At 43.9% G+C, this 13069-nt stretch overlaps 1 protein-coding gene across 2 annotated transcripts in view; it reads right to left on the bottom strand.

The window, feature by feature from the left end:
• Positions 1-13069, bottom strand: part of PLXNC1 (plexin C1) — a 160564-nt gene that overhangs the window by 66559 nt on the left and 80936 nt on the right. For both annotated transcript variants that reach the window (XM_079773938.1, XM_079773939.1), the window contains exons 7-9: positions 12141-12228; positions 9654-9756; positions 9418-9519 (exon numbers count right to left, since the gene is read on the bottom strand). In XM_079773938.1, the coding sequence (XP_079630064.1) occupies positions 9418-9519; positions 9654-9756; positions 12141-12228 (293 nt within the window). The remainder of the gene's footprint in view (positions 1-9417; positions 9520-9653; positions 9757-12140; positions 12229-13069) is intronic.

Here is a 13069-nt window from a genome sequence, read left to right as displayed (position 1 = left end):
TCCAACACCTGCCTATCAACTGCTTCTTGAGGCAGCCTAGTATTCTCGGCTCCTTTGTGTGTGTGACACTCACCAGGATGGCCTTGCTAGGCTACTGGGCCCGCCCATCCCACTGAAAGGGATGCTTGATCATTCTGCCACTTGGCAAACACAGGTGCTATATGGTAGAGGGGTCACCATCACTCATCATCATTATGGATTGGTTTTTCCGATGGAGGTAAATCCATCATTAATGTCATTACAGCAATGATGTAATGTGACAGAGAATTGATTTCGGTGGCAGAGTTTATTTTAATCGCCTGGTAAAGGACTTTAGCCCCATATTTATAGAATCATGGAGGGCCTGAAAGGGTCACTTTAATTATTCTGTTATACTTGAGTGCATTTTATGGGGGAAATTATCTGCAAGAGTGGTCCTTGGAATGGAGGGATTAGCAGAGACTTAAAGATAAATCCCTTGCAAATGTCAAGTGTGTGTTGTATAGAAAAGGCTTACTCTTTGCTCTGACATAGTGACAGCTAAGTGAAGAAGTATTTACCGAACACCTAGAGCGTCCCCAGAATAGCGCTAGTTGCTGTGGGGGCACATAATGTGTGCATTAGGTCAAGAGCTGGCAAACTACTGGATTTGTCTGTAGCAGCCAAATCCACCCTATGCCTTGCTTCTTTTTTTCCTTTTCTTTTTGTAAAATATATTTTATTGATCTTTTACAGATAGGAAGGGAGAGGGATAGAGAGTTAGAAACATCGATCAGCTGCCTCCTGCACACCCCCCACTGGGGATGTGCCCGCAACCAAGGTACATGCTCTTGACCAGAATCGAACCTGGGACCCTTGAGTCCGCAGGCCGACGCTCTATCCACTGAGCCAAACCGGTTAGGACTGGCTTGTTTCTTTATGGCCCATGAAAATTTGTCAAAAAATAGTAATAATACATGACATGCGACAATACATAAAATTGAAATTTCAGTGTCCATAAAGAAAGTGTTTTTTTGGAACATAGGTACACCCACTCATTTGTGCACTTTCTTTTTGCCTTTGTTTTTGTTGATGTTAATCCTCACCTGAGGATATTTTTTCCATTGGTTTTTAGAAAGTGGAAGGAAGGGAGGGAGGGGAAGGGAGGGAGGGAGGGAGGGAGGGAGGGAGAGAGAGAGAGAGAGAGAGAGAGAGAGAGAGAGAGAGAGAGAGAGAGAGAGACCGAGACCAACTGCACACCGGGGTTGGGATGAAACTTGCAACCCAGGTACATGCCTTTGAGCAGTAATTGAACTCATAATCCTTCGGGCTGGCACTCTAACCACTGAATAACACTGGCCATGGTATCTTGGCTACTTTCACACTACAGTGGCAGACCTTAATCATTACAATAGAGACCTCATAGCTCACAAAGCCTAAAATATTTATTGTCTGGCTCTTTGTAGAAAAGTTTGCTGACTCCTACACTAGAGGCGTCCACTGTCTTCCTAGGGGGTCAAGAGAAACTGTGTATTTGTTTTGTTTTATGTGAACATCAATGTAGACTCATATTTACATCCAAGCCAAATACGATTCCCGGGGTCCTTTCTAGATAGCCCTTTCTGCTTCTTATATTTATACTGTTGATGTCTATTCAAGCAAATGCTACTTCTCTACTCTGAGTAGAGGACGAAGAGAGCCTTATAACGAATGTACATGAGGTTTTGGAGGGGTTTCTATTTTGTTGCTTAAATGGCTCTATAAACACTATCAGAGGACCAGCCACGTCGCCTTCTCTTTATCCGCCCCCCCCCCCCGCCCCGCCCCAAGGAGAGACAGCCCTGCCACTTCAAAAAGATTTCATTAGAAACATTATTGTTTGGAGAAGTTTCCACTGGCGTCGAGGATGGAATCCAGCTCTGGACTATCTCATGAAAGCAGATGCCTCCACTCCACTTTCAAAGAGGGTCAGATTAGTTGTCCTTTGTTTTGCTTGGAGGACCTCTCCTAATCTTAATAAGTGAGTCAAAGAGCTACCAAGAGGACCTCATTAAATAAACAGTGCAGGTACACGTACACACACACATACACACACATGTTGGGTAGCTACATGGCTGTGCTATACGACTGCAACAATTCTTAGAAATATAACATTTTCTATTTTTACTGATAAAGATTTTTAAAATCCAGTATAGATTAAACGCAAGGAATGATCTCCCCACAAACTGTTCCACACACTTACTATTTTAGGTTGATTTTTGTATTTTAATCAAGAGTTAATTCACCATCTGACATGAAGTAGTGGGCCCCAAGCTTGTACATAGAAGGGTTTGGGTAACTTAAAAACATAATCTAGCTTGATACAAAGACAATTTCTATAGGGATATTCCTCCCCATCCTATGTCCAAGGATTTCCACATTTCAAATCAAAATACCATAGAATGTAACCCTCACAGCCCTGTGGTGTCCAGCAATTAACCTCAGAGTAGCCTACTCCCTGTCAGTTACATTTGAAAGACTTAAGAGTTATTTTTAAATGATTGCCCAAATTTAAATTATGTAATAAAACAGTTTGAGCTCTGGTTGCTTAAATCACTCCCTGTTTTGTACAAGAAAGCACATCAGAAACGGGTTAACTAGGCGATTACAGAATACCCAAGTAGTTGTATTTTTTAAAAAAACGAAGTCATTTAAGTTATTGGAAATAGAACACCACTAAGAAATAGTCATCTTTGAAAAGGTCTAAGAGGATTACTCCCGACAGAAAGTGTACCTTTTATGAAGTCTGACGTCAACACAATTCAAACTGCCATGACATTAATGGAGGGGACACTGCTAGGATTGAAAAGAATATTGGAAAGAGGTACATTAGGAAGGCTCAGTTTATTAAGGCCAACTTGTTCTCTATTAATCTGTTAAAAAGAATCTGAATATAGCAAAGCTCTCTGTAGGCCTGGACCTGAATCAACATTCAGTAAAATGTCTCTCAGATTTTCACTCATGAAATTAGTTCAAACAGGACTGGATGAAAGTCACGTGGATTCAAACCCAGCGGGAAATCTGAAACCAAAGGACCTTAGAGAGATGAAAGGTAGCATAACTAATTAAAGGAAAGTGTCCTGTAGGGCTCTACAGGGGTGAGGATTTGGTTCAGAATTATTTAACGTCTTTATTAATGACTGAGCAGGACAGAAGTCATATATTAATGAAACATACAGATTAAGAGTGGCAACCAGCCGTGGAGATGGTAAAGTGTAAAAGGAGGTGAGAGATGGAAAGAAAATAGCAAAATACAATCCCACCAAAGAAAAATTAGAGAGCTAAATGGATCAAATGGATTATCCATTTGCTGCTTGGGCCCCAGGTACAGACCTCAGGAACTTGAGATGTAACTTGCAGTTGGTCCTGGGAACAGGCAAGAGCTAGAAGGCCGACTGAGGGTAAACCTGCGACCTCCAGGGAGAAGGTGATGGCCCGCAGCTCCGTGCAGAGAGATCACGGCTCACTTCTCTGACCTGGGGACTCTAAGGTGAGGCTGCCATGGCCCAGGGTGGGGCTGCCAGGCCACTCCATAAAGCTGCTACCCTTTGTCACGGAGCCCTCCTCATGTGGCGCCTCAGAACCGGACTGGCCGAGCGGACTGGCCGACCAGGACTCCGTGACCAGGGAGGGCAGCTCTCCCTCTCCGGCAGAGACCCCTGGTTGCGGATTGAACCCAGCCACTCAAGATCCACCTTCTGCTGGGTTTCACTTTGGCATGAGACTCTTGCTGCTCCACTCTCCTAAGGGCCTCAGTTTCCCTTCTGTCTTGGAGAAGATGCCGGCCTTGCCTGGGTCTGACTCCATCTCTCTGACACCCCAACCTACCCGTCTCCTTCGGAGGCTCGATACTAACACGCTCCCCTCACACCTGCCCAGGCTGGAGGTCTTTGTCCCACCGTCTGCGGCACAGATGGGGCAGGCTTGGCAGCCAAATGCCAAGAGCAGCTAGTATTAGTTTCCTCCCTTCCAGGTTGATTTTTATCAATACTACTCGGTTTAACATTTGCTTATTTTCATCTAAGGTCATACAACGTAGAGTAGTGGCCAAAACTGTGGGCTCTGCCATTAGACTGCCTAGGTTCAAGTCTCTTGCCTGTCATTTACCTCCTACTCACCCTCTGTAAAATGTCCTGCTCTATAAAATGGGCAAAATCGGTCCATCGGAGGCTGACATAAAGAGATACTCGGAGCTGCGGATATAGCATAGGCTCCCCTAGCATCAGCTATCACTACTCAGGGCAGTACACTCTGACATTCCTGCCTACATCCTTTTCTCTTATGCACACTCACCTGCTGCCTGAAATGAATCTTACTTCCTCCCAAATATTGTAAGTTCTACAATGCAAGCTCCCTGAGGGCGCACACTCTGCCTGCCTGACTAGCACAAGTAAGTGTTCAATAGACATATTTTGAACGCATGAGTGAATGAATGAACAATTGTCAGTGAATCCCACAGCACGCAGTACAGTGGTGAGCCCACAGAAGCTACTCAACAAGGTACATATTAAAGTTAATTTCACTTTTAAAGGCAAGGTCCTTATCGCCCCTGAGAAATTAAAATGCATATTCAAAAGTGATGGAGGAGGAGAAAGAAAGGAATAGTTTGAATGTAAATTCCTCTAGAGGAGACATGGCTGTGTATGGTTTATTTCTGCACTTTGGCGATAAGCATATCGTCAAGAACAACAAATATTAGAACAACATCATTATCACAGATCTTCACAACCTTCCTTGAGAACAGGAAAGAGAGCAGCCACTCTCCTCTGAGCAGGCAGAGGCACTAGATAGACGATTGTTAAGAAAAGGAAGGAAAAGAGGTTAGGGCAGGGTGACAGGGCCAACCGTCTCTGAAAGCACTTCTCAGCCAAAGGTCAGACACTGGGTTTTGAGTCTGTTTCCCTATGTTGGTGATGCTTTTCCTTAATCCAGTCCCTGGTAAATGACAGCACTTGTCCTTAGGTCAGAGTACAGGGATGGGTCATAGGTCATGAATCTGTGCAAGGGCAACAGGCCCAAACTGGGATTGAACCAAAACCCTATCTCCTAAGTATCATGTCCTGGGATGAGCAACTTCATATGCTAAAAAGAATAAGATCTCATAAATCAGAACTATGGGCATATAAGACTAAAATAAATCTCAGTAGCATTTTAATGCCTTTGAAGAACAGAGTGAAAACTCCTAGGCCTGACTGTAAGGCCCTGTAGATGCAGGCTCCAGGGGCATTCCAAACCCATGTCCCATATTTTCCTGCAACCTTCTGCTCCAGCCAAATTGAATCACTTGGGGTTTCCTAGAATGGGTACCCCAGAATTTTCTGGCACCCCCACTATGCTTTTGCTTATACTAGTCCCTCTGCTTAGAATACCCACTCCTTAGTCTCCTTGCGTTTGGATGCTTCTTATCTCTCAAAGGTCAGCTGAAATGCCATCTCTGTCAATCAATCTATCCATCAATCAAAGACTTAACCAACCGCACCGATTAAGTGTTTTTAACTGCCAGGCACTGGGTTTACATAAACAGGGATGACTAAGATAAGGCCTGAGGCACAGAGAAACTCTCTGGGTTTGTATACTTTCTGGTACTTTCCCCATCCCTGTTAACATTTCTTATCTTGCACTCTTACTTATGTATTCAAGTATGAGATTCATGAGCCTGATGGCAAGAGAGGTGCCTGATTCATTCGTGTCCTCCTCATTGCATCCATGGAGCTCAGTAAAATGGCACCTAACAGGTGCTCCATAAATACCTGTAGGAAGAACCAACCCAAGCTCAGCATCATGAAGCTTAAGACTGTGTCTGCACCAGTCACATCGCAAGTCCCCAGTGCCTGACACAGTGCTGAGCGCGCAGTAGATAGGTGATGTGGGAAGATGCCTTGATGGAAAGCTCTCGATGGCTTTTCTGCTGGGAAGAGAGTGTTCCGGCCAACATGGGGACCCAAATCAGAAATCTGAATTTTCCCATTCCACACGATAGTGAAAGATAGCAATGTCTCATGGAACATGAGAAATTCTTCCTGTGACAAGTAATACTCTGTTCTCTCTCAACCAAAATTGAGATACTGTGCCAAGTCATATATTTAAAGACAACACATTTCAGTATCAACAAACTGCCTCTCTCCAAACTAAGAAGCACCCATGGAGAAGCACTGATAATGAGTCTGGGCTATGTTTATCTTCAGTCTCCTCCTGCTCTGTAGTGAGCCCAGTTCTTTTAACCACACAGCATCAGAGGTCAACATATACAGGAAGACAGTACAAGAAACCAGGAGTCAGTGACTTTAGTTTTTCCCCTTTAAAATAAAAGAAATTTAAAAAGCTATTGTCTGGACCATTACTCAACAATGAAAAGGACCAAACTATTGATACATAAAGGAACTTGGATGAATTTCCAGGGAATTACATTGAGTTAAAAATGCCTAGCCCAGAAGGATACATCCAGGCGATTCCATTTATGATATGATAAAATCATAGATAAAATCACTGAACAGATCAGTGGTTGCCTGGGTCAGAGATGGGGAGTGGGAGGGCGGAGGGAAGTGAGTACAGCTGCAGATGGGCAACATGGGGTGACAGGGCTGCTTTGTGTCTTGACTGTTGTCACTGTCAATATCCTACCTGTGAGGTTGTGCTATAGTTTTGCAAGATGTTAGTTACTATTGGAGGAAACTGGGTAAAAGATATGTGAGATCTCTCTGTATTGTTTTCTTGTAACTATACTAGCGTTCCCGTTGCAGGAAAAATCCTGCAATAGGGTTTCCTGCTGCACTCTACCCCACCCTGCCTGCTCTCCTCCCTTGTCCCCCGCCCCGCGATCTCCGCCAGCCCCCCTGCTTTTCTAACTTCTCCGCCAGCCCGCTCTCTTTCCTTCTCCCCTGGCCCCGCCTCCGCTCCTCCCTTCTCCCCCGGCCCCGCCCCTTCTCCCCCGGCCCCGCCTCCGCTCCTCCATTCTCCTCCCCTCCCCCCCCCCCCGCCCCGGCTTGCTTGCTTCTCTGCAGCTTTGCTCCCTTCTGCAGCTCTTGGCTTCTTTCTACGCTGTCGTGATATGCAAATTAGCCGCCATCTTTGTTTGGATAATTTGCATATTCATCCTGATTGGTTGGTGGGCGTGGCTTGGCTGGTGGGCGTGGTTTGGGCGTAGCGAAGGTGCGGTCAATTTGCATATTTGTCTATTATTAGATTAGATGTGAATCTACAATTATCTCTAAAAACAGTTGATTTTTTTCCCCAAAACAATCTTGAAAAAGAACCAAGTTGAAGGATTCACACTTTCTGGTTTCAAAACTTATCACGAAGTTACAGCAACCAAAACAATGTTATAATTATAAAGATAGACATTCAGACCAATGGACTAGATCCAGAAATAAATCCTCACATATATAGTCAAATTATTTTCAACAGGGAGGCAAGACTATTCAATGGGAAATGAACAGTCTTTTTAACAAATAGTGCTGGGAAAACTGGATATCCACCTGCAAAAGAATGAAGCTGGGCCCTTTCCTTATACCACATACAAAAATTAACTCAAAATGGATCAAAGCCTTAAGTCTAAGAATTAAAACTATGAAATTCATAAAAGAAAATGTGGAGAAAAAGTGTATTAAAACTGGATTTGGCAATGATTTCTTGGGTACACTATCCAAAGCACAGGCAACAAAATAAAAATCTGTAAACTGGACTTTATCATTACATTAAAAATTTCTGTGCAAAAGACATAGTCAAAACAATGAAAAGGCAACCTACAGAATGTGAAAAAATATTTGCAAATCACACACCTGACAGAGGATTGATATCTTTAATATATGAGAAACTCCTACAACAACAAAAAACACAAACAACATACCAAAAAGATGGAAGCAACCCAGATGCCCATCAACAGATGAATGGAGAAACAAAATGGGGTCTATCCACACAATGGAATATTATTCAGTCTTTAGAAGGAAAGAAATTCTGAACATGCTACAAAAATGCATGAACTTTGAGGACATTATGTTAAGTGAAACAAACCAGTCACAAAAAGACAAGTCTTGTAATGGTCCCACTTATATAAGGTACCTAGGGTAATCTATCTCAGAGACAGAAAGAAGAATGGTGGGTCTGAGTAGAAGGCAAAATGGGGAGTTATTGTTTAATTCATATAGAGTTTCAATTTTGCAAGATGAAATATGTTCTGGCAATGGATGGTGGTGATGGTTACACAATAGTGTACACTTACAAAAGATGGTAGAGCTGGTAAATTTTATTCTATGTGTATTTCACCAAAATTTAAAAAACTGAAACAACAAAAGATAAGTTTAATTTTTTTAAAAAGTCACTGCCTCCTTGATCCCAGTTCCTGTAACTATGCCTTAGTTTTATAAATCAATGGGAAGAGAAAGGTCCCTCACTTAACAAGCCCATCAATCATTAAGACCTCAAAGACTTTTAAAGTCTGAAATATTGGCACACTAAGCTTTTGTAATGCTTTTAATTAACTTCATAATCCATTTTGATTCACATTCCCGTTGCCTGTTACTTAATTTACCTAAAGTTACTGTCAACTTTTCGGTAGTGATTAAAAATGTGCTACTTATTTATATTGGCACTTGACCTTAAAGAGCAGCAATTGGATAAATCAAAAGCACAGATTAGTCTTGGAATAGAAAACTGAGCCTTTTTTTAAAAAAAGTTGTTCTGTTTGCTCCTACTAGACCCCAAGGTTAATGAGAATAAGAACTTGCCCTTTTGTTTTTTACCACATATTAGATGCTCAATTAACTTCTGTCCACTGAAGGAAGTCAGCACGTCTCTGTGCTCGAAGCACAGCCCCAGGGTCTGCCTGAAAATGCTTACATTGTCACCTCCTCTCTTTTCAAATATGTCTATTAGTTGATCTTGGTGAATAAGAGGAATTTCCAATGAAATTGCATGGAAGATAACCATTTTTTGAGAAGTGGAGAGAAAGATACATTAGATAGAAATAACTCTTTGTTTTGGAATTATTAACTACTGGTTAGATTGTCTCTACAAAGTAAAGAAAAGCAATTGGAATTTGTTTAGTGTGCATACTTTGCATGCTCTCCCTTGCACATAGTCCCCAGAAATGCGATCATAATATGTGGTTTGAACTGAAATCCCCTCAGTGCTGTGTGTCTTACTTCCTCCTAACTCTCCCCACGTGAGCGACATCACCTTTAAAATTTTACTCCTCCCAGAACAACATTTTTCACAGTTACAGAATTTTAATTTCTTTTATGTGAATGTGCCATCTTGATGTACTGAGCCAATTAAATGAAACTTGGCTTAAAACCAAAGGTGAAAAAGGGAATTTTGGTATAAAGTAAAAAAGGGATTTTTATAAAAGGAACCCAAAGTGGTAGTTGTTATGGTCACTTGAAGGGGGATTTTCCCATTATCAACAGAAAAACAGAGCCTGACCTGCCCGCCCCGGGTGGTTCTGTTCGTCTTAATCCCCTCGAACCCGCCTCCTCCTGCTGTCTTGGATGGTGCCGGCTTCTCAACAGCAACTTGACAAGGTTCCTGAAATGAAGCACATCCTTCAACATCCAAATAGGAGGGACGTTCAGAGTTTAAAAGAAACACAAAAGGCAGGCGGGGTGGTTACCAATATTTATTTTTGGTTAAACCTTGAAATACAAAAAATGTCACTTTACCTGGTTTCTGTAGTAATCAGAAGGGCTGCAAGCTGTGAAGGGGTGGATACACTTTCTCTCACTTTTACACCAAGCACAGCCAGTTCCAATACACGCTGGGCATCTGGCCACACAGAAAACCAACTTAATTCTTACATTTTTAGGAAAATCTTCATATCCTAGAATTTTCCTCTGTCATGTGGCATGGGAGCATTTAAAAGAAGAAAACAAACAAAGAAACAAACAAACAAAACCCCTAGACAGACTGATGAGCCCAGGGGAGAGCAGAGAGGACAGTCCTCTGGGGCTGGGGCCAGGGCACTGACTTGGTGCACCTGCTCTGGGGGTCTTTGGCTGATTGACTATCTTCACACCGACAGGGGGGTTACCATGGAAACCTGAAGCTGGGTCACCTGCTGCACAGGTAGATAATAGGAACCCACTGAACCTGTTTCTGAATCTACTTCTGCTATTTGTCTATCCTCAGGTAAATTCCCCTCTGGAGACTGGGCTCCCCCCTCCCACCCTCACCCTGCCCATCTCAGCAGTAACAACACCAACTGCCCAGAGGGAATGGGATGCCAGTGTTTGCTTTTTAATTAAATTGAGGAAGAATTGTGTCTACTAATCAAATAGCCCATCATGCATGGATAACAGGGGAGGGCCTGCAAAGCACTTACAGGATAATCAGAGTTAGAGAACAACAAACAGACAAATAGAGGTTGTTCTGGAAACAGGAGGCCCCAGGAAGGCCCCGCCAGGGACAGTGAGAGGACGAGCACAGGCAAAGGGGACACCATTCACGTGTTCTGTGTTCTTCAAGAAATGCCAGAGCACTCTGAGCTTCTGACCTAGAGTACCTGCCGCTTCCGTGGGAGAAGAAGACCCAGACTCAGTGTTTCTCTGAGTGCGCCAGGGCGAGCCTGCGATTTGCATTCCTAGCCTACGCCCCAGGAGTGAGGGTGGCACTCTGCTTTCCTCAGGGAAAGGGCAGCGCCCTCTGGGAGCTGTGGGTCTGAGGTCTGGTTGTGAATCACTGGCTGTGGGACATGAAGCAAGTCCCTGCTTTGTCTGGCCTCCACACAGGGGTGGAGAGCTGCTTTATGTTTCAGCTCTCTTTGAGCCATAAAATTCTATTTAACTCTCCCCCTTTTTTTCCTATTTTCACGGACTTCTGAGGCTGTCTGTATTACGTTTGGCTTTTTTTTCCTTCTAAATTCATTCTGTTTATTAGAGATAACTGAACTCAGTCCTGCAAGGGTAAAGATAAGTTCCTGGTGCCTCTGTCCTAATAGCTGTAGAGCGGCCTCCCAACTCAGCTTCACATTTGAATTCATTTTCCTCAAAGAAACAATGGTTCCCAGGCCAGGCCAAAGAAGCTCACATTTGGAACTCACATAGCTGGTCAATCAAACCACTGAATGAACTATAGAATCACTAATAATAGAGCTTCCCATTGTTTCCATGGGAACCTCCACCCCATCTTCCAACTGGAAAATCAGGAATCTGAGAAACAAATTTCCTCTGTCCTCTCTGCTTTAGAAGCTAGGAGTGAGGCGTGGCCTCACTCAACAGGGCCAAATGTGTTTTAAAAAAAAAAACACAAAAAAACCCCCAGCCCAGCCGGTATGGCTCAGTGCTTGAGCTTCAACCCATGAAGCTAGAGGTCATGGGTTTGATTCCTGATCAGGGCACATGCCAGGGGTTGTGGGCTTGATCCCCAGTGGGGGGCGTGTAGGAAGGAGGCAGTGGATCAATGTTTCTCTCTCATTGATGTTTCTATCACCCTCTCCCTCTTCCCTTCCTCTTTCTCTAAAAAAAAATGAATAAAAACATATTTTAAAAAAGAAAAAAAAAAGGTGGGGGCAGAATTAGCATTCTTTTTAAAATTAAATTTATTGGGGCGACATTGGTTAAGAACATTATCTAAGTTTCAAGTGTACAGTTTTATGATAACCAACTGTATATTGCACTGTGTGCTCACCGCCCAAAGTCTAGTTTCCCTCTGTCATCATCTGTTTGACCCCCTTTATCCCATTTACCCTTTCCCACCCCCCTTCCCTCTGGTAACCACCATGCTGTTGTCTGTGGTTATGGGTTTAACATGTTCTATGATGAAACAGACTTCGTCTGTTCCTTCTCCTGGAGTGGGACTTCCCCTTATCTCACGCTCACACCCTTTCTCTGGACTCAAGTTCCCAAAGCCATTCTGATCAGGGGGGAAGCTGGCAGCACCCCTTCGACTGCACTTAACTTCAAGGCCATCACTGGGTCCCCCTTGGCAGAAACCCTCGGGCCCAGCTGTGTGCCCCTTAGCCGCTCCCTGGCTTAGGGTGGAACGAGCTCCCTCGCTAGCTCAGGGCCCTCCCAGCTCCCGTTAGGCCACGCTCCAAAAGGCACTTTGGAAAGTTCTACTCCACAAAAGAGTTCCTTAGGAAGTTGAGGAGTAAAGCAAATAAATAAATTACAGCCAATGAGAGGAGGTTTAGGTTTCAAATAAAATCTTACTCTCTTAATGACGAGCAGTTGGTAAAGTTGAATCTTTTTGATAAATGCCAAGAACCGAAGGAGAACGTCACGTCGACAACTAAAACATCTGGAGCAAAGGGGGAAAGAAAGTCATTTACCGTGGAGTCAAGCAAAGCAGTACATGCAAAACATAAATATCTGTGCCTCCTTTGTACATGAGGGCAGCGGCTGTGCCAGCTGCTGGCTCACATTTCGATCAGTATGGGGCTCTTCCCCGTGGGCCATTCACGCCAGGCAGCCACAGCGCTCAGCACAAGGCTCCAAACAGGCCCCGGGCCCACCTCGCGTGCGGGCCTCCCGTGGATAATCACTAGGAAAAAGCCATTTTCCAGCCCATTTACATCTCATACTCTCCCCGGGATCAGTATCTCAACTTGTAATTGGCCACGGCATAAGAATAAAACAAGTCACTGAGCAAGAAGTGCCTAGAACATGAGAATCAGAATGTGAGCGGGGAAAGCCTGCACCTTCAGAAAATCCCGCACCACAATGTTTACCGAACAAACTCTAAAACCTGGCTCCCAGGGGCTGCCGTGATCTTGGAGTCAACTGTTGCCAAATCTGTGATGCAGCCTTTCTTATCAAACGTTTGAAAACCTACCCATTGGTTAGAAAACCTCCAAAAAATAAAGTCAGGGAGATAAATGCTGTGCTAAAGCTACGTTAGAAAAAGGTCCTATTTCCTGTGCCTCTTTAACGTACATGGTACCCTGTCCAAGATGCTTCCCAACCCAGCTGGCTGTCAGAATCACTTGAGAAGCTGATGAAAATGCAGATTCCAGAGCCACGCTCCTAGATACCCTGACTTAGCAGGCCTGGGACATGGCTGGAACCTGTGGTTTGGAATGCTCCCCACACAATGATCATCTACAGTCAGGTCTGGGCGCCTTTCACGTCCTGCTGTGACA

This window comes from Cnephaeus nilssonii (genome assembly GCF_951640355.1).
Source record: "Cnephaeus nilssonii genome assembly, chromosome: 6".
Lineage (NCBI taxonomy): Eukaryota > Metazoa > Chordata > Mammalia > Chiroptera > Vespertilionidae > Cnephaeus > Cnephaeus nilssonii.
This window is presented reverse-complemented; position numbering and strand designations above follow the sequence as displayed.